The sequence below is a fragment of the Pseudophryne corroboree genome, chromosome 1 (assembly GCF_028390025.1).
Source record: "Pseudophryne corroboree isolate aPseCor3 chromosome 1, aPseCor3.hap2, whole genome shotgun sequence".
NCBI lineage: Eukaryota > Metazoa > Chordata > Amphibia > Anura > Myobatrachidae > Pseudophryne > Pseudophryne corroboree.
The window spans coordinates 994675921-994698199 of NC_086444.1; the positions used below are offsets into that span (position 1 = coordinate 994675921).

Here is a 22279-nt window from a genome sequence, read left to right on the forward strand (position 1 = left end):
GACAGCTGCGGGCAGACAGAGGAGAGCAGCGCTACAGTAGCGCTGCAGGAGGTTGTCTCAGAGCCGCCAGACCTCACGGCAGTGTCCACCCGGCTCCAGCAAGCGTGACCTTACTTGCTGGAGCCGGGTGGATCCTGCCGTGAGTGGCGCGGCTGTAAATCATCCTGCTGTACCGCTGCTCTCCCCTGTATGCCCGCGGCTGTCCCACGTCTCCCCGTGGCTTTCCTCCCCTCTCCTCCTCTGGGTCCCACATCTCAGTCTGACATTTTTTTATGTCAGGCTGAGATGGTCGGAAACGGGGTCAAATCCTGTCGAATTTGGCCCCGTTTCACTCAAAAGTACGTGAATCGGCAGCTATACTGCCGATTCACGTTCTATTCGACAAGTCGATTTCCACGACTTGTCGAATAAAAACTGATGGGATTGAATAGGTCGAATCACTATTTGACCTTAAAAAGTCGGAAACTGCCGTCTTTTCGACAGACTGCAGTTTTTGATCCTAATTGAATATACCCCTTAGAAATAAATATTAAATTAACTAAATTGTGTTTATATATCATCCTTAAGGGGGATACACACGGAGAAATCCGTGTTTAAAATCTAAGCAATCTGACTAGATTGCTTAGATTTTAAGCACGGATCTGCCGTGTGTATGCCCCCCAGCGATAGGGCCGCACATTGCGCTGTGCTTAGCGGTCTGTGTGAAGATCATTCAGCACACATCTCTCCCATCAGTACCCCCTCTTAGGTTCTGTTTGTCCACATATTTTATGATTGGCAGCCACCAGCACTGGTTTTGCCTAATACATTGACCATAAATAATTTGAATTGGTCCTTGACCACCAATCCAAGGCACCCCTGCAAATGTCCCAAGGCACCCAGGATGCTACGGCACCCAGTTTGAGAACAACTGCCTTATGTCACTGCACCTTTCACATTCAGTGCTGTGTCTGTAAACTGGTGCCTGGAACGAAGTGAAACTTCCTTGCACCCTTTTTTATACAGAGTCCCTGTCTGTCAATGCTATTGGAAGATTTTCTGATTATTGGGGCCAATTCAGTTGTTGCTGGGTGTCTATAGGAATGGGCATCTATCTGAGTTATTCAGTTGTTGCTCCAATCAGACGCCGTTAGTAGTTAACTGGTCTGACAGCTCCGGGATTAGCAGGGCAGAGCGACTAAACCCATCTAAAGGGCAACTTTTCAAATGACAGACGCTGATTGACTGGTACTTTATCTATCTCCACTTAATCTTTCTCAAAGCTTTGATACATATGAGTCTATGTACTAAGCCCTGGCGAAAGATAAAGTACCAACCACTCGGCTCCTAACTGCCATGTTGCAGGCTGTATTTGAAAAATTACAGGTAGGATCTGATTAGCTGGTACTTTATCTCTCTCCAAGCTTTTGGTACTTTATCTCTCTCCAAGCTTTGATACATAGGGGTCTATGGGGAGATGTACAAAACCATGGACAGAGATAGTGGATAGAGATAAAGTACCAGCCAATCAGCTCCTAATGTAACTGTCATTTAACAGGCTGTTTTGAAAAATGACAGGAGCTGGTTGGTTGGTGTTTTATCTCCCTCTCCAAGGCTTAGTACATCTGCCCCTATGTACTAAGCCTTGGAGAAAGATAAAATACCAGCCCATCAGCTCCTAACTGCCATGTTGCTGGCTGTGTTTGAAAGATTACAGTTAGGAGCTGGTTAGTACTTTATCTTTCTCCAAGGCTTCGTACATTGGGGGTAATTCTGAGTTGATCGCGGCAGGACATTTTTTTAGCAGTTGGGCAAAACCATGTGCACTGCAGGAGAGGCAGATATAACATTTGCAGAGAGAGTTAGATTTGGGTGTGGTGAGTTCAATCTGCAATCTAAATTGCAGTGTAAAAATAAAGCAGCCAGTATTTACCCTGCACAGAAACAAAATAACCCACACAAATCTAACTCTCTCTGCACATGTTATATCTGCCTCCCCTGCAGTGCACATGGCTTTGCACAACTGCTAAAAAATTTCCTGCTGCGATCAACTTGGAATTACCCCCATAGACCCCATATCCTCTTAATATATAAGTGTTTTTTTCAAATATTTTTTAAAATTGTATTTAAATGTCTGGGTCCTCTGTCGTGACCATAACACCCCCCCCCCCCCCCCCCCCCATTTTACAGCTGCTGCCAAGCCATATCCCAAGCAGTTACAGTATGTGAGAATTCTCACACGTTTAAAATGGACAGGAAGGTTTGTATGACAAAGGCTCGTGCAATATCTCAGGCACTTGCAAGGAGTGTTAAGACCTTAATACCAAATGCCTCTGTGTGTGATTGTTATTCATATATCTTTTATATTATTATTATTATTACATTTTATTTATAAGGCGCCACATGTCTTTCGCAGCGCCGTACAAAGGACAGTACAGGGGACAAAACATTGCATTACAGTAAATAAATAACAGAAATAGAGTACAGGTAACAGAGCACGACACATTCTCAAGACATAATACAGCTAAGATGTAAGTATTGAGGGAGTGATCATCGTACTACTAGAGGCTGGTGGCCATAGATGGAGATGAGCCTTTACTAGCAGGATAAAGATGGTCGTTGAGTAGGGGAGAGCTGTGGGTGAAATGTGTTGAGACGAGGGCTTAGATAACAAGAGGAAAGAGGGCCCTGCTCTGAAGAGCTAACAATCTATTGGGGAGGGGCGACAGACAGATGACAAGAGGTGCAGGTAAGTGGGAGGTAGCCTGATGGCAGTATGCAAGCAAAGCTGAGATGTTCACGGCATGAGGCAGGGGGGTGGAGGCGCGGCTTAAACACTGGGTTATGCATCGGGAGGGTATGCTTTGATGAATAGGTGAGTTTTTAGTGCCCGTTTGAAGCTTTGCAAGGTTGGGGAGAGTCTAATGGAGCGGGGGAGTGCGTTCCACTGAAGGGGTGCAGCAGGTAACATTATCTTAACTATTTTCAGTTCCTTTAAACAGCAAAAGGTCATTTAGTTTTTGTAACCATAGAGACCACTGTTGCTAAAGCCAAGGATCCGGGCAACAGGAGTGTTCCAGGCAGCTTTACACAGCAGTTTGTGTCCAGGAAACCCATTTGTAGCGGTGATCTGCATATTATACTTTTGGTTTTGCAGGTCTTTATAGCAGAGGTTTCAAATGCGGTCATCAAGGCACCCCAACGCTCCAGGTATTTGTTATATCTAAGGCTCAGCACAGATAGTTAAATCAAATTGACTGAGGGGCTAATTAAGTCATTTGTGGCCAAGCACGGATATACTGAAAACCTGGACTGTTAGGGTGCCTTGAGGACTGCGTTTGAGAACCTCTGCTTCATAGACCACCACACTTGTGGCCTCTTCTGTCAATTTATTGCAGGTAGCCAGTCACCGTACAATAGTACTGTGAGAACAGATAGTCACTTAGCACTGTATCCTCACGGAGGGTATGCATTCCGAATGCCAGCATTCGTAGTGTTAACTGCAGAAGGCTGATATTGATGACCTCGGCATCATACCCTCCAACTGTACCCTTTTTTTTTTTTTAATGGTCTGTACTGGCCAAAACATTGGCTGTACTGGGTGCAGTGTCTCCTGATTCTCCTATAGATTTCTATAGCAGCGCTGCCAGGACATGCCCCCTTTTCCCGTGCCCATGCCCCCTTTCCTCGTCTGTACCGTTTTTTGTCAGAAATGTTGAAGGATATACAACATGGTTAGAATGTTGACAGACGTCATAAATGACGTCAACTGCAAAATGTTAGTAATGACAGCATCATCATCAGAAGGTCAACATTTCTATTAGGGATAGGGATGCAAGTAGAAATAGAGGAAAATCACTGTGTCGATATGGGTGTTGACGTCACAGGCATGTCACGCATTATGACTGTTTATGAGATATCTCCCACCCTCACAGAGAGAGCATACATACAGTGGAGTGCAGCACTCAGGGCTGAAATAAACAGTTTGCAGGCAATATATAATACATTAACATTACATTATACCACTGATTTTGAATGTAGGGATTCTACTCTCATGAGCAGGGCCCTCGTGCTTTTTCTTCTCTTACTTAACTTACTCAATACTCCCTTCAACGTCATCAAATCCCTATGTTTTCTGCTGCCCTGATACTTATTTCAGTGTTGTCTGCTGATGCAGCTATGTTTACATATCATGTACTTATCCTATGTTATCTTGAACTGTAAGTCACTGTTTTCTTTGTTTATGTACCCTGTAATTGGGCGCTGTGGAACCTTTGTGGTACCATATAAATAAAGGATAATATTCAATCGGAAGCAGATATACCAACTTGTGGAGGAACTGATTGTTAGCAAGTTCAGTGTTTATGTATTTGTGCCCAGTCAGCAAGGAACAGTTGCAGTTAAAATGCCGGCTGTCGGGATCCCGGCGCACCAGGGTTATTCCCACTCGTGGGTGTCCACAACACCCATAGAGTGTTAATAGATCCTGCACAAGCCACCGAGCCCGCATGGGGACTCTTAGCACTCGCCCCGTTGGCAGCTTTCTGGCGGCCGGAATGCCGCTGTCGGGATATTAACAGCTGGCATCCCGTCCGCCAGTACAACGTATGTAACCCAGCAAGTAACACTCTGGCACACACTATTACCACAGTGTTTCTAATTCTCCTTTCTCATACGTCCTAGAGGATGCTGGGGATGCTTTAAGAACCATGGGGTATAGACGGGATCTGCAGGAGACATGGGCACACTGTAAGACTTTGAATGGGTGTGAACTGGCTCCTCCCTCTATGCCCCTCCCCCAGACTCCAGTTAGATTCTGTGCCCAGTGAGACTGGATGCACACTGAGGAGCTCTCTAGAGTTTCTCAGAAAAATACTTTTGTTAGGTTTATTATTTTCAGGGAGACCTGCTGGCAACAGGTTCCCTGCATCGTGGGACTGAGGGGAGAGAAGCAGACCTACTTCTCTAAGTTCAAAGGCTCTGCTTCTTAGGCTACTGGACACCATTAGCTCCAGAGGGTCCGATCACTTGGTGCGCCTAGCTGCTTGTTCCCGTAGCCGCGCCGTCACCCCCCTCACAGAGCCAGAAGACAGAAGCTGGGTGAGTTTGAGAAGATCAGAAGACTGCAGTGACGGCAGAAGACGGCGTTTTAGGTACCGCGCGGCGGTAGGGCTGCTCGCCATGCTCCCATATAACATGGCACTGCAGCGGGGGCGCCCTGGGCAGCATGGGAACCTCAAACAGCACTGGCATAAGTGAAAACAGTGCCTAGGCACTAGTTAAGGGATCCCCGCCAGTATAAATATAAATTTAAGCGGGACTGAAGCGCGCCATGTAGTGGGTGGGGCTTAGCCCAAACAGCCCTGACCAGCGCCATTTTCTCTTCACAGAAGCTGCAGAGACGCTGGCCCTGCCCTCCACACTGCTGTACAAGTAACAGGGTGCAAAACGGGGGGGGGGGGGGGGGGGAGCCAAGTGATTTGGTGCAAATTGATACATATATAAAGCGCTAACAGGTCTGGGCAGTCTTTTTACTCGCTTCAGTACCGGGATAGGCGCTGGGTTGTGAGCTGGCAGAACTTCCTCTGTGTCTCTCTTACAGGCTTTGTTGTGGGTCTGTCTCCTATAGCCCCAGTGTGGTTGTGGGTGTCGGTACGTGTGTGTTGACATGTCTGAGGCTGAATGCTCTTCCCAGGAGGAGGCTGGAGTGGGGACAGAAAATACTGTGAGTGGCCGTGTCGGCACCGCCGACGGATGATTGGGTAAATATGTTGAGTGTTTTAAATGCAAATGTGACTCGGTTGACTAAGAGATTTGATAAATCTGAGTCTAAGAACCAGACATGGAGGAAATCCATGGAGGATGCTTTGTCACAAGCCCAGACCCCCTCGGGGTCACAGAAACGTGCATTTACCCAGATAGATGATACAGATACCGACACGGACTCTGATTCCACTGTCGACTATAGTGATGCCAGATTAAATCCAAAACTGGCTAAGAGTATTCAGTTCATGATTGTGGCGATAAAAGAAGTGTTGCATATAACAGAGGACCCTGCTGTTCCTGATACAAGGGTCTATATGTTTAAAGGGAAGAAACCTGAGGTAACGTTTCCTCCCTCTCATGAACTGAACACGCTTTTTGAAAAGGCTTGGGAAAATCTTGACAAGAAGATACAGGTTCCCAAAAGAATTCCAGTGGCATATCCGTTCCCCTCTGGGGACAGGGAAAGGTGGGAGTCAACCTCCACGGTAGACAAAGCTTTGTCGCGTCTATCTAAAAAGGTGGCGTTTCCGTCTCCTGACACGGCAGCCCTAAAAGATCCTGCGGATCGTAAGCAGGAAAATACACTAAAATCCATTTATGTCACTACAGGGTCGCTACTCAGGCCTGCCGTTGCTTCGGCATGGGTGAGTAGCGCTATTGAAAAGTGGGCAGATAATTTGTCATCTGAGGTAGATACCCTAGACAGGGATAGCGTGCTTTTGACTCTGGGTCATATCAGGGACGCTGCAAGGGATATTGGCCTTTTGGGATCAAGGGCCAATGCCATGGCAGTCTCAGCAAGGTGAGCATTGTGGATTCATCAATGGAATGCTGATGCTGACTCTAAGAAGGCGATGGAGTCTCTACCGTTTAACGGTAGGGTCTTGTTTGGTGACGGCCTCACTGACCTGGTGTCTACGGCTACCGCGGGTATTTTTACCTTTTGTTCCTGCACAGCAGAAGAAATCGCCTCATTATCAGATGCAGTCCTTTCGGCCCAATAAATTCAAAAAAGGGCGTGGGTCCTCCTTCCTTGCTGCGAGGGGAAGAGGAAGGGGAAAAAGGTCACAGGCTGTGGCAAGTTCCCAGGAGCAGAAGTCCTCTCCGGCTTCTACCAAATCCACCGCATGATGCTGGGGCTCCTCTGCGGGAGTCCGCACAGGTGGGGGCATGTCTCCAACTCTTCAGTCAGGTCTGGGTGCACTCGGATCTGGATCCTTGGTTAGTAGAAATAGTAACCCAAGGATACAGGTTAGAGTTTAAAGACGTGCCCCCTCACCGATTTTTCAAATCGGCCTTGCCAGCTTCTCTTCTAGAAAGGGAGGTAGTAAGCACTGCGATACTAAAGTTGTGTCAAAATCAAGTTATTGTCACAGTGCCCCCGTCACAACAGGGGGAAGGCTTTTATTCGAGCCTGATCGTGGTCCCGAAGCCGGATGGCTCCGTCAGACCGATTCTGAACCTAAAATCCCTCAATTTCTTACTAAAAAAAAAAAAATTCAAATTCAAGATGGAATCTCTCCGAGCAGTGATCTCCAGTCTGGAAGAGGGGGATTTTATGGTGTCGGTCGACATAAAGGATGCCTACTTACATGTCCCCATATATCCTCCACATCAGGCTTACCTGAGATTTGCTGTTCAGGATTGTCATTACCAATTCCAGAACATGGTAAAACAGATTCTGATACCAACAAAGGTGTCGGTTCTTCAATGCACTTGATTGCTGGGGAAGATGGTGGCGGCCTATGAGGCTATTCCGTATGGCAGGTTCCATGCCAGGGTGTTTCAGTGGGACCTGTTGGACAAGTGGTCCGGGTCTCACCTGGACATGCACCGGAAAATAATCCTATCTCCCAGGACCAGAATCTCCCTTCTAGGGTGACTGCACAGTTCTCACCTTCTGGAGGGACGCAGGTTCGGGATTCAGGATTGGATCCTGGTGACCACAAATGCAAGCCTCCGAGGCTGGGGAGCAGTCACACAGGGGAGAAGCTTTCAGGGAAAGTGGTCAAGCCAGGAAGCTTGTCTACACATAAACGTTCTGGAATTAAGGGCCACTTACAACGGCGTCCTGCAAGCAGAACATCTGCTTCGAGGTCTGCCTGTCTTGATTCAGTCAGACAACGTGACAGCAGTGGCGTACATAAACCGCCAGGGCGGAACAAGGAGCAGAGCGGGGATGGCCGAGGCCACGAAGATTCTTCGCTGGGCGGAAAGATATGCCAGCGCTCTGTTGGCAGCCTTCATTCCAGGAGTGGACAACTGGGAAGCAGACTTCCTCAGCAGACACGATCTCCATCCAGGAGAGTGGGGTCTTCATCAAGAGGTCTTTGCAGAAGTGACAAGTCGTTGAGGCGTTACTCAAGTAGACATGATGGCGTCCCGCCTCAACAAGAAGCTTCAGAGATATTGTTCCAGGTCAAGGGTCCCTGAAGCGATAGCGGTGGACGCCCTTGTGACACCGTGGGTGTTTCCGTCGGTATGTGTGTTCCCTCCACTTCCGCTCATTCCAAAGGTGATAAAAATTATAATAAGAACAAGGGTTCAGGCGATACTCATTGTTCCGGATTGGCTAAGAAGGGCCTGGTATCCAGATCTTCAGGAGTTGCTCATAGAAGATCCCTGGCCTCTTCCTCTTCGGAAGGACCTGTTGCAACAGGGGCCGTGCGTGTATCAAGACTTACCGCTTCTGCGTTTGACGGCGTGGCGGTTGAATGCCAAATCCTAGCCCGAAAGGGTATTCCCAGTGAAGTAATTCCTACACTTCTTCAGGCTAGAAAAGAAGTAACGGCTAAGCATTACCACCGTATTTGGAGAAAATATGTGTCTTGGTGTGAATCCAAGAAGGCTCCTATGGAAGATTTTCACCTGGGGCGTTTGCTCCATTTTCTACAAGCAGGTGTGGATGCGGGCCTAAAGTTAGGCTCTATTAAAGTACAGATTTCGGCCTTGTCGATCTTTTTTCAGAATGAATTGGCCTCCCTTCCAGAAGTTCAGACCTTCGTGAAAGGTGTGCTACACATCCAACCTCCATTTGTGCCTCCTGTGGCACCGTGGGATCTTAATGTGGGGTTGCAGTTCCTGCAATCGCATTGGTTTGAACCTTTGCGCAAGGTTGAGTTAAAGTTCCTTACTTGGAAAGTAGTCATGTTGTTGGCCTTGGCGTCCGCAAGGCGAGTGTCTGAGTTGGCGGCGGCTTTGTCTCACAAAATCCCCTATTTAATTTTCCATGCTGACAGAGCGGAGTTGAGAACTCGTCAGCAATTTCTACCGAAAGAGGTTTCAATATTTCACGTGAACCAGCCTATTGTGGTGCCAGTGGCTACTGATGCCTTGGCGGATTCAAAGTCTCTCGATGTGGTCAGAGCTTTGAAGATCTATGTCGCCAGAACGGCTCAGATTAGGAAAACAGAGGCCCTGTTTGTCCTGTGGGCCCCCAACAAGATTGGGGCTCCTGCTTCTAAGCAGAATATTGCGCGCTGGATTTGTAATACGATTCAGCAGGCTCATTCTACGGCAGGATTGCCGTTACCAAAATCGGTGAAAGCCCATTCTACCAGAAAGGTGGGCTCATCCTGGGCGGCTGCCCGAGGGGTCTCGGCATTACAGCTTTGCCGAGCTACTACTTGGTCGGGTTCAAACACCTTTGCAAAGTTTTACAAGTTTGATACCCTGGCTGAGGAGGACCTCTTGTTTGGTCAAGCGGTGCTGCAGAGTCATCCGCACTCTCACGCCCGTTCTAGAGCTTTGGTATAAACCCCATGGTTCTTGAAGCATCCCCAGCATCCTCTAGGACGTATGAGAAAATAGGATTTTAATACCTACCGGTAAATCCTTTTCTCTTAGTCCATAGAGGATGCTGGGCGCCCGTCCCAGTGCGGGCTGTATCTGCAGTTTTGGTTATAGTTACGCTCATGTTGAGTTCAGTCAATCTGTGACTGTTGTTGGTTATGCCGTTGCATGTATTGTTTGTTGACTGCCATGTTGTATGGCGTGTTGGAGGTGTGAGCTGGTATGTATCTCACCTTAGTTTAAAATAATTAAATAAATCCTTTTCCTCTAAATGTCCGTCTCCCTGGGCACAGTTCCTATAACTGGAGCCTGGAGGAGGGGCATAGAGGGAGGAGCCAGTTCACACCCATTCAAAGTATTATAGTATATACTAAACCCCACTAAAGTACTGACTACGTCGCAACAACTGCTGTTTGGGTTCCCAAACGTGACACTTATTGAACCTTTCTGCTTACCACCTGAACTGAAGAACAATTTAGTTGCTGCCATCTGACCCCATCTAGTGGTGGGTGCTTAAAAAAAACAACACAACAATTGAATCTCCCCCACATTATCCAGTGTATACTTGATATGTTATCGTTTTCTGCTACTTTGTATGTTACAGGTTATTTTACCAATTGAGGTAAAATAAACAGGTCCTTCTATATTGCAGATTGGCATTCTGCTAGTGTTTTTTCCTCATATATTTGTCCTTAATAGTAGATTTTGGTACTGTCTGTGGACCCCTAGGCCAGTAGCCGCTATAATATATAGTGCTACTCAGTTGCACCTAATTTGTGTTTGTTTTTCATAATTCTGTAGATCTGTTAAAATAAAGGCATAAAGGCAAACAGCTATTCACATTTTGGGGTATTTTGAATAATTGTACACATTTTAGGGGTGTACTTACTTGGATAGATTGATAAGGCAAAAAGGCACTTTGTAAACATTTGGGGGGTGATTCAATTGTTTGGGTGTCAGACGGCAGCTCTTAAATTGTTCTGCCGTTCGAGCGTGAGTGTCGCCAGCTCCAACATTTCTGCTCAAGACCCCTGAGGTTGCAAGCAGAAATGTGCAAAAAGTGTCCGGTTTGACCGCACAAATGGGACTTTTCGTGTTGCGGCCAGGAGTTTCATAACTTTATGCGTCACTCTAAACCCAGTGCTTTTGGGTGGGTCAAAAGTAATGGGCGCTCGATTGGAGCAACAATTGAATTGCTTAGACTGGTGGCCATTATTTTGGGAGACTGATCAAACAATTTAATTCCCCAATTACGGTCACAAGGATTACATGATACCAAAACATTTGTACATATTATAATACATTTTAAATTACGGCTTGGTTTTTGGGAAATAGTGTAAAATCTGAAAAACCGGGTCCAGAAAAATAGGCAGCCAGCCTACCAAATATATGGAAAGCAATTTGAAACATTATTTATGTAGGCACTATATAAATAGCTGTTAATAAATATAGCCCCATTTTTCCTCAGCGCACCTTGCTTTAGTGTACTTGGGTCTGCCATCTGGTTCTAACTTATGCCGAGATTTATGAAAACTTGGCGAGAGATAAAGTGCCAACCAATCCGCTCCAAACTGTCATTTTTCAACTACAGCCTGTAGAATGACAGCTAGGAGCTGACTGGTTAGTATTTTATCTTTCTCCACTTTATCTGTGATAAATGTCCCCCTCAGTCTCTAAATTCAGGTGGGAGATCTGTCAATGGGGACCCCAGACCATGCACATTTGATGATCGTAAAGTTTGTGTAGTACAATTATAGCGAGTATCTGTTTATAGTTGAAGGAAATGAGCAAAACTTTGTCACTCCAGCATAGTACTTAGTTGCAACAAAGTATTACAACACAGTTTTTGTTACAGTGCTATTAACAGGTCAGTAAAGTTTGTTAGAATGGGTTGTACCGCAGCATCGGATGCTCTCCGATAGTGGTCTTTATCTTGTTTCCCAATTCAGCCTCAATTCTTGTTTTGCCTATCTTATAGTATACACTTCTTTTTTTGGCAACACCGTGCACTGTCCAACACTTTGCCTGTGGCAACATTTGTCCCTAATGCTCAAGTATAACCTCTATTGTCCGTTATTTACAGCCGGTACTGATGGACATGGATGGTCCGTGATCAGTGCATAAGGAGGAGAAATAAAAAATGACAGATAATTACGTAAATGTACAACCTTTAATCATGAAGTGCCAAAACTTATTTTTTTTATTTCTTTTTATGTTGAATGAAAAGCAATGTTTTCTTTTACTACCTTAAAATATTGGGTAATTATGTGGTTTTCTATATCGGTCACTTATCTTCTACTTGCCTGCCGCAAATAGAATAGCGTCAAGGGTCTGTTGATAAATTAGATTTAAAAACCTAATTGTGTTCCAGTGATTGCAGTTGGTACATTTTATTGACTATAAAATAATAAGCTGTCTTTGACTGGCATTTATCATTAATATGAAAGTGCAGAATGTCCAGCATGTGGGCTAATGTTCTCTTACCTTTTAGGTTTTGCACTCTCAGGCACAGCATTTGGAAATTAGGAAATCCTGTATAGACTATCTGCGGGAGAACCGGGCCCACTTTGAAGCAGTAAGTAACATTTAGATTTCTCTGCATGTGTGTTAATAGCAATCTTGACCTAGGATTATATGCAACAAACCTATGTACAGCAAATGTGATTTGTCATACACAAAAGCTTTGTAGGTTTCTATTTTCCTGAAAACTGTGTGAAAGGCATAGCTGAGTAAGAGTGTGCCTCACATTACCATGCAGTTAGCGCAATAATTCATTCAGTTGTTAGGTCTGTAGGGGATGTAGTTATGTGACCGCCGGTCACTATACCGATGCCGTGATCCTGAACGGTTAACAGCCTGTCAGTCGGCATGTCCACGACACCCATAGAGTGGGAATAGAACCTGTGGCGAGCCACCGTGCCCGCAAGGGGCTTCGTTGCGCTCACCCCCCACCCCTATCCCCCGCTGGCAATCTAAAGCTCGGAATCATGGCATCGGTATGGTGACGGGCTGGATCCCAAACACCGGTCACCTGAACCCAACCCGTCTGTAGTACCACTACTGGCCTCTCTGTAGACTCTTGCGTCACGTTGCTAAATTACATTAATTGATAATGTATTGGGAGAAAAGGGAAAGCTGACATCTAGTACATCCTGACCCATGCCGTTTGTATGGTCCAGCAATGATTTGATAATGATGCCCTATCTTAAAATGATTCCCAGGAAAACATTGAGGAGCTATGAGCGATTGGAAATCAACATCCAGCTATATAAGCTTAGCAGTGGAAGCCTGCTGTCTGTGTGAACCAGCTATATTCTAGTTAGTATAGTGCTTCCATATATCGGAAGACTTCCAGCCTTGTGCTGAAAGTGAGGGAGCTTTTCCCAGTATCCCTCTGCTGCAGGTACCACAGTGATGAAAGAAGTTCCCATTATATTGAGGTGACAAATGCAAATATGTTTTTCTGCTATTTTTTTCTGTCTTTGTTTTGTGACCTATTATGTATTTATCAACCACATTTTAACTGCACGTTTTTACCAGAAAACCTGGGCATTTTTAAAGTGGATACACTGGGCGGTATTCAAATGATATATCACGCCTAATCTCCTTTCAAAAGTTATCCCCGTTATCACGCATATCGCGCCCGTAGTAATCAAGTTTAGCTGCGTAAAGGGTTGGGTGCCTTTATACCCCAGGGGTAACGAGCTGAAATGATTATACCACTCCCGTCAGCAGAAACAGAACGGGTGTTTAAGGGGGTGAAAAGAATTGAATTCCACCCACTGTATTTGGTCTACCTATTAAATATTTTCATTTATATATTGTTTTATTCTTTTTGTAGTTTATTGAGGGCTCTTTTGAAGAGTATCTGAAACGTCTGGAAAATCCACAGGTAGATGTAATGTTAAATGTACATTGCTTGAGTTTTAACTGTTGTGCCTTATTAGTAAGACTGCTTATCCCTGTTACATGGGCTACTTCTGGCTTTATTATCAGCGTGAGCAGAGTAGTAGGTGGGCGCCTTCTGGGCTGCATTCATTGATTAATGATTAAAGTCCTACTGAGTGCGTAGAACACATTAAGGTTCATAACGATGATTTCAGGTGCTTTCACTATATTTTCGTATAATGTGTGGGAGGAAGTGACTGCAAGTACTGGGCACTTGAAGAGGAATAGAGAAATACTAGCATGCGGCCTCTTGCAGTGCAATTATTAAATATTTTGTTGCAATACCTGTTTATCTTTCCAAAACTGCAGTTTAGAGCTAGATAACATTGTGACACTACTTATACCACTTTCAGACAGAAGTCAGAGCTTGGACCCTGGTTTTTCCAGGGTTTTTTAACAATGGTTGGACCCAGGGTCACAGCTTCTACCCCCCCACACACCTTCCTTCCTTCACACTGTAGCTAGGCCCCCAGGTTATTCCTGGGTCAGCACCTGTCACACTGAACCTGGATCAGGTGGCTAGCCAGGAGGATTCACGGTCTGCGTCCCAGGACCCAGGTTCAGCGCCCCACCTGCCAGCAACAACAGCATGGCCCCAGTAATGTCAGGAAGCCCTGCTAACCACTGTGTCAGCATGTTATCGTTTTAAAAGAAACTCAAAACAGCAATCAGTAGTGATGAAACTGTGCAAACCGTGCCGAACAGGTACAGCACTGGTATTGGTGCTTGGGATATGCTGGTAGGCTATTCTGACCGGGATTTATATACTATGGCATGTTGCAGAAAGCAGGACAGAAAGAGCCAGGTCACATAATGAGCACAGTGCCCATAGCCCAGGGTGAGATGGCCAGTGGCTCAGAGGCTTTTCAGAGGTTTGTTGCTTACCGCATGTGCTCTGGACTTGGAAGCAGTGGGTAACGCCCTCTTTATATGGCATTACCCTATAGAAGCCTAATGGCTTCTTGCCGTCTTTCCCACTAAAATGGTTCCACTCTGATCCCTCCCTGCACCCCCTGTAGCACGTGTTTCATACGTCGCATATGCAGGCGCAGACTCGCGGGTTCTAAGCCCAGAAGTCCCCACACTGCTAAGGACAGCTTTCATCAGGAGAGCTGTCCTTTGCTGAAATATTCAAGCAAACGACGATATACATGTAATGACTGGTGGGATGCATAGGATGTGCTCATGAATATTGAATAGCTAGGTTTCATTTATGTAGCCTAAATACGTAAAATGTATTGGCAGTAGACCATTGTTATGCAGAAAGCATCAAGCTGCACGAGGGACTATTTGCTGCGCTTGTAACTAACAATATCGATTTATAATAATTTTGTTAGAATTAGTAGGATTAAAAACAAAAGCCTTCTATTCTGGGCTATTTTGGGGATATATTATTATTATTATTATTATTATTATTATTATTACATTTTATTTATAAGGTGCCACATGTGTTTCGCAGCGCCGTACAAAGGACAGTACAGGGGACAAAACCTTGCATTACAGTAAATAAATAACAGAAATAGAGTACAGGTAACAGAGCACGACACATTCTCAAGACATAATACAGCTAAGATGTAAGTATCGAAGGAGTGATCATCGTACTACTAGAGGCTGGTGGCCATAGATGGAGATGAGCCTTTACTAGCAGGATAAAGATGGTCGTTGAGTAGGGGAGAGCTGTGAGTGAAATGTGTTGAGACGAGGGCTTAGATAACAAGAGGAAAGAGGGCCCTGCTCTGAAGAGCTAACAATCTAATGGGGAGGGGCGACAGACAGATGACAAGAGGTGCAGGCAACTGGGAGGTAGCCTGATGGCAGTATGCAAGCAAAGCTGAGATGTTCACGGCATGAGGCAGGGGGGTGGAGGCGCGGCTTCAGGACTGAGTTATGCATCGGGAGGGTATGCTTTGATGAATAGGTGGGTTTTTAGTGCCCGTTTGAAGCTTTGCAAGGTCGGGGAGAGTCTAATGGAGCGGGGGAGTGCGTTCCACTGAAGGGGTGCAGCACGGGCAAAATCCTGAACTCGTGGATGGGAAGCAGTGACCAGGGCGGTAGAGAGGCGACGGTCATTATCTAAACCTGTCTGCGATTACTGCCACGGAAAGAGCATATTGTCTGCTTGTATTGTGTCCTTTGCAAATGTTTCCTGCATGTGTGATGCTTGGCTGATCAGGGACATCTGTGTGTTACTCACAGTGCCTGTCATGAGTTTAAAGCAAGCTCTTTTTTTTTTTTTTTCCTGCAGGAATGGGTTGGTCAAGTGGAAATAAGTGCACTTTCGTTGATGTTCAAGTAAGGAATCAGTCTGTCTTTTTTTTATTTTTTATTCCCATATGCAAAGAAAACTAGCGTAACGACACGCTTTACTTCCAAGCAGGTGATGTCCATGTGTATTAGTGTATTTTCGGTGACCTTTCTGTTGCAGCAAGATGACCTCTCTAAATGCTTTTGGTTTTAATATATTGCCATACATTGCTTACAGTGCCTGGACACATATACCTATATTCCCAGAAGTAAAAACAGGCATGTGGACTACAAGTCCCAGCATGCTGTATTGTAAAATTTGTAGTTAGACTGAGCACCACAAGCTGCAGAGTAATTATTATTATTTTTTTGTCGTTCTCGTCCCAACCTTCTGACTAGAACCATTCACTGTTAGCTGTTATCTCTGTCTATATTTAGTAAATGGAAATTTCTCAGACTTGCTGATACAGAGAACGAAACACTCAGTAATACCCATGCTGTAATTCCCTTTGGCTGGGAATAATGACCAGTTTGCTTAGTGCAGATGTGTCCTCCACACTGTAGTTGCAGTCGTACCAAACAACCCCTCACAGCATGCCAGGTCCTCTGCGACACCGCTAGTGTCATTGTAATCTGAAAATGCATTCAGTCACAATGCAATGCGACTAGGACACAGTTGTGCTGTTTTATTTAATATGCAACACTGTTATAATGTATGTGACTGAGGGGTCTACTTACTAAAGTGGAGATGTACTAAGCAGTGAAGAGAGTGGAGAAGGGAGCCAGTGAAGAAGTTGCCCATGGCAGCCAGTCAGTATTGAAGATACATTTATAATTTGCATACTATAAAATTACACAGAGCAGCTGATTGGTTGCCATGGGCAACTTCTCCACTGGCTCACTTCTCCACTTTTATCACTGCTTAGTACATGTCACCCTAAGGTGTGTATTCAATAACTGTCGGAAGCTGCTGTCTTGTCAGAAAGATGACAGCTTCCGACAGAAATAGGTCGGAAGGTGTTCCGACCTATTCAGTAGGGGCTGATTTTTTTCCAACAAGTCGGGAATTCCCGACTTGCTGGAAAACACGTGGATCGGCGGAATAGACGCCGATCCACGTGCTTCTGTCGGAAATGGGGCCCCCTTTCCGACAAACTCAATCCGACTTGAAAACAAGTCGGATTGAGGTGAGGAGAGGAGCGGTGCTGCGGGCGTCTGGGGAGCTAAGATTTGTGGCCAGCGGGGGGAGCTGGCTGCGGCGGACATGTCTGTGGCGGGCGGAGGCGCTGCAGGGAGAGAGGTGCCTGGCCTTCCCCGGCCATCCACCTCTCTCCCTGCAGCGCTTCCCCCCGCCACTCCACACATGTCCCCCGCTGCCAGCCCCCCCCCCCCCGCCGGACGCCAATCTCTGCTTCCCACGCCGCCCGCAGTTCCTCTGTTCCAGCAGCGCCTCCCCCCGCCGCTCCACACATGTCCCCCGCAGCCAGCCCCTCCCGCTCACGGCTGCCGATCTCTGCTCCCCTGGCCGCTGCTGCAGCCGCTCTTAGCAGCGGCCCGACAGGACCCTGTGTACGGCCAAATCCGACAGTCGGATTTGGCCGTCCATTGAATAGGGGTTGTCTGATCCATTCCGACAACTGCATGTCGGACTGGATCCGACTCTTATTGAATATACCCCTAAGTCTTGGATGGAGATAAAGTGGACAGAGATGAAGTACCAGCCAACCAGCTCCTAACTCATTTTTTAAACCAAGCCTGTGATATGGCAGTTAGGAGCTGATTGGCTGGTACTTAATCTCCGTCCACTTTCTCTCCATTCAAGGCCTAGTAAATAGACCCCCGAGTCTGACTCTGTGGGGGAAATTCAAATGTCTGAAAAGTCGGTTGGGTGTTTGTTTTTTCCTGTCTATTAGATAGGAAAAAACAGACTCCCAACTGACTTTTCAAACATTTGAATCTCCCCCTGTATATGAAGTGTTACTATGCAGCAGCTGCAGCTTTTTTTCCATGGCTGGTCTATTGTACTTCATATACATACTCAGTCACACACACACATAAGTGTGTATCAAATTAATCAGTGCAATCTTCTGGTGCGTCGTAGTCACATCACATTGCGACTAAGATTGAATTTTTAAAGAAAAAAAGACATCCAGTGTTAGCAGAGTCAAAAGGGACCTGGTGGCTCACTCGCGCCAGGCTTTTTGTATCACATGGTGTATTGGCTAGTAGTGTGACAGCTGGAGGCTTATGTATAGATCTGCTTCTTGGAGATATTTATTGTAAAAGTAAGCCGCAGCATGCCACCACCCCCTAACAGAGCCTGAAGATTGTGGTGGTGAGTAGGTCACCGGTGACCCGACAAGTTGGAAGCCATTGAGAATGGCGGCATCAGAGTAGGAGCGCTGCGCTCCAGAAGGCTCAGAGGCAGACAGTGCGGCGCTGTGAGGGGCGCCCTGGGCCAGCGCTATATCCTACAAACTGGTCACTAGCTTTCAGGGACTCTGTCTACTGCCAGGGTTTATTACCTCAGGCCAGTATAAAGATTTAAAAGTGCGAGAAGACGTGACATTACAAGGGGGCGGAGTTTCTCCTCAGAGCAGATCCAGCACTCTTCAGCGCCATTTTCTCCCTGCAGATCAAACACAGACAAGCTGACAGGGAGCGCTGACCCTCCACATCACTCCAGCTATCCTGTACGGTACCAGGGGGTGTAGAAGGGAAGAAGAGTGTTTTATTTACAACATAAATTGAGTAATCTATTAAGGTTTCTCAGTCAGCGCCAGGCTTTTATTATTATAACTGCCTACTGGGCGCTGTGTGTGCTGGCTCCTGAACTCTGTGTCTCTCTGAAGGTACTTGGGGGAAACTGTGTCTGACATAAAACAATCTGTAGAGGTTTTGTCGTATTCAACTGACACTACCTCCTCTAAATCCCCAAAATTGTGCTCTTGCCCAAATAATGCAAGTCGACATGGATACCGACTCTGATAAAGGGGACGGTGATGGGGATATACTAAGGGGGAAGGCCTCCCTTGCTAAGGGGGTGCAGCTCATGATTGAGGCTATACGGGACATTTTACACATCGCTGACAAAGTTCCTGAACAGGTCGAGGAGGCTTATTTTACTGACCATAAGAAAGTCTCCTTTCCCTTTGTCTAAGGAATTAAACGCATTATTTCAGAATTCCTGGGAAAACCTGGAGAAAAAATTTCAGCTCCCAAAGAGGGTTCTTGTTGCCTTTCCTTTCCCTGAAGAGGATAGGAAAAAGTAGGAAAACACCTCTATAGTAGATGCTTCTGTGTCTAGATTGTCTAAAAAGGTGGTTTTACCTGTCCCCGGGTCTACCGCTTTGAAAGAGCCGACAAGACCGCAAGATTGAGACTATGTTCAAATCCATATACACTGCGTCAGGAGTGGCACTAAGGCCCACTATCGTTTGTGCATGGATTTCTAAAGCCATAGTAAAGTGGTCAGGCACGTTACTAGGGGATTTAGATACTATGGACAAAAGTGACATTGAAATGTTTTTACGTCACATACAGGATTCTGCAGGTTTCATGGTGGAGACCATGATGGACCTTGGTAATCTGAATGCACGGATATCTTCCATGGCTGTCTCGGCACGCAGGGGACTCTGGCTGCGCAAATGGTCTGCGGATGCGGAATCCAAGAAGAGTGTGGAGAACCTACCCTTCACAGGTCAAGCTCTATTTGGGGAGGCTTTGGATGCGTGGATGTCCACGGCAACCGCGGGTAAGTCAACCTTCCTTCCCTCAGCCACTCCGACGGCAAAGAAGTCGTTTTCTACGTCTACAATGCAGTCCTTTCGGACCGCAAAGGTTAAGCAGTCCAAAGCCTCTTCCACCTTCTTCAGAAGTGGTCGGGGAAAATCCAGAAAACCTGCACCGACAGGTTCCCAGGAACAGAAGCCGGCTTCTGTTTCCTCAAAATCCTCAGCATGACGGTGGACCTCCCAGCCTGGAGATCGGACAGGTGGGAGCTCGTCTGCGAAATTTCAGTCAGGTCTGGGTGTCCTCAGGCCTGGACCCCTGGGTGCAAGATATTGTATCCCAGGGGTACACACTGGAGTTTCAAGAACTCCCACCTCACAGATTCTTCAAATCGGGCTTACCAGCTTTGCTGACAGAAAGGGCTGTCCTGCAGGAAGCCATTCAAAAATTGGAAAAGGTAAATGTCATTATTCCAGTTCCACCTCATCTGGTAAACAAGGGTGTTTACTCCAACCTATTCGTGGTACCGAAACCGGACGTTTCGGTCAGACCAATATTGAACCTCAAATCGTTAAATCCTTATTTGAGGGAATTCAAGTTCAAGATGGAATCTCTGAGGGCGGTGATCTCCGGTCTGAAGGAGGGGGAATTCCTGGTATCACTGGATCTCAAGGATGCGTACCTTCACATTCCGATTTGGCCGCCACACCAGGTGTATCTCGTATATTTGCTCTGTTGGACTGTCCCTATCCGTTCCAGGCGCTGCCATTCGGCCTATCCATGGCACCGAGGGTGTTCACCAAGGTAATGGCAGAGATGATGCTACTCCTCCGCAAGCAGGGAGTGAACATAATTCCATATCTGAACGATCTGCTGATAAAAGCGTTGTCCAGGGAGAAATTGTTAGTCCATTGTTCTCCCAGCTCGACTACTCAAGGATCATGGGTAGATCCTATCCTGAATCTTCCAAAGTCACATTTGGAGCCAACAAGGAGATTCTTTCCTAGGAATGATCCTCGACACGGAAGTGCAGAGGGTATTTCTACCGTTGGAGAAAGCGTTAGTGAAATCGTTGGTGAAAATGGTCCGGGAGGTCTTGAAGCTTGCCCGGGTATCTGTTCATCAGTGCATTCGCCTTCTGGGGAAGATGGTGGCCTCCTACGAGGCTCTACAGTACGGAAGATTTCATGCACGGCCCTTCCAACTGGATCTCCTGGACAAGTGGTCGGGATCTCACCTACACATGCATTAGAGAATTTGTCTGTCGCCAAAAGCCAGGATTTCACTCCCCTGGTGGCCGCATATGCCTCACGTTCTCAAGAGCTGCAAGTTTGGGATTCAGAGCTCGATCCTTCTAACTATGGATGCAAGTCTCAGAGGCTGGGGCGCGGTCACCCAAGGGGAAAACTTCCAAGGACGGTGGTCAAGTCTGGATTCCATCCTTCCGATAAACATTCTGGAACTAAGGGCCGTGTACAACGGCCTTCTACAAGCGGCACATCTTCTGCAAGATCAAGGCCATTCAGGTGCAGTCGGACAATGTAACGACGGTGGCCTACATAAACCGACAAGGTGGAACGAAGAGCAGAGCTGACATGGCAGCGGTATCAAAGATCCTCCTCTGGGCAGAAAAGCACACGATGGCACTGTCAGTAATCATCATTCCGGGAGTGGACAACTGGGAAGCGGACTTCCTCAGCAGGCACGATCTCCATCCAGGAGAAAGGGGACTCCACCCCGAGGTGTTTGCGGAGGTGACAAGTCTTTGGGGCGTCCCTCAAATAGACATGATGGCCTCCCGCCTCAACAAGAAGCTTCGCAGGTACTGGTCCAGGTCAAGAGAACCTCAGGCAGTGGCGGTGGACGCACTGGTAACTCCGTGGATCTTCCAGTCGGTATATGTGTTTCCTCCACTTCCACTCATCCCAAAGATTCTAAAACTTATAAAAAGAACAAGAGTTCAAGCGATTCTCATTGCTCCAGACTGGCCAAGGCGAGCTTGGTACGCGGATCTTCTGGAGTTACTGCTGGAAGATCCGAGGCCTCTTCCTCTTAGAGAGGACCTTCTACAACAGGGGCCGTTCGCTTATCAAGACTTACCGCGGCTACGTTTGATGGCATGGAGGTTGAACGCCTGGTCTTAGCTCGGAAAGCCATTCTGAACAAGGTTATTCCTACTTTGATCCAGGCTAGGAAAGGAGTAACGTCTAAACATTACCATCGCATTTGGAAAAAGTATGTGTCTTGGTGTGAATCCAAGAAGTTTCCTACGGTGGAGTTTCAACTTGGGCGGTTTCTCCTCTTCCTGCAAGCAGGTGTGGATGTGGGCCTGCGTTTGGGCTCCATAAAGGTCCAGATTTCGGCCTTGTCCGTATTCTTCCAGAAACAATTGGCTTCCCTCCCTGAGGTTCAGACTTTCTTGAAAGGGGTCCTGCACATCCAGCTTCCCTTTGTGCCTCCTACGGTAACTTGGGATCTTAACGTGGTGTTGCAGTTCCTGCAATCAGATTGGTTCGAGCTTCTACAAGAGGTTGAGGTCAAGTTTCTCACTTGGAAGGTGGTCACACTGATGGCATTGGCATCTGCTAGGCGTGTGTCTGAACTGGGGGCTTTGTCTTACAAGAGCCCATACTTAATTTTCCATGAAGATAGAGCTGAGCTCCGGACGCGTCAGCAGTTTCTTCCTAAGGTTGGGTCTGCTTTTTATATCAACCAACCTATTGTGGTGCCAGTGTCTACGGACTCCTCAATTATCTCAAAGTCCTTGGATGTTGTGAGGGCTTTGAAGATTTATGTGAAGACAACTTCTCGTCACAGA

The 22279-nt window shown here is 46.6% G+C and overlaps 1 protein-coding gene across 1 annotated transcript in view; it reads left to right on the forward strand.

The window, feature by feature from the left end:
- The window catches only part of OTUD4 (OTU deubiquitinase 4), a 109296-nt gene that overhangs the window by 3391 nt on the left and 83626 nt on the right, over positions 1-22279 (forward strand). Inside the window, exons 2-4 of the mRNA XM_063920605.1 lie at positions 12029-12112; positions 13379-13429; positions 15731-15777. Coding sequence (XP_063776675.1) covers positions 12029-12112; positions 13379-13429; positions 15731-15777 — 182 coding nt within the window. The remainder of the gene's footprint in view (positions 1-12028; positions 12113-13378; positions 13430-15730; positions 15778-22279) is intronic.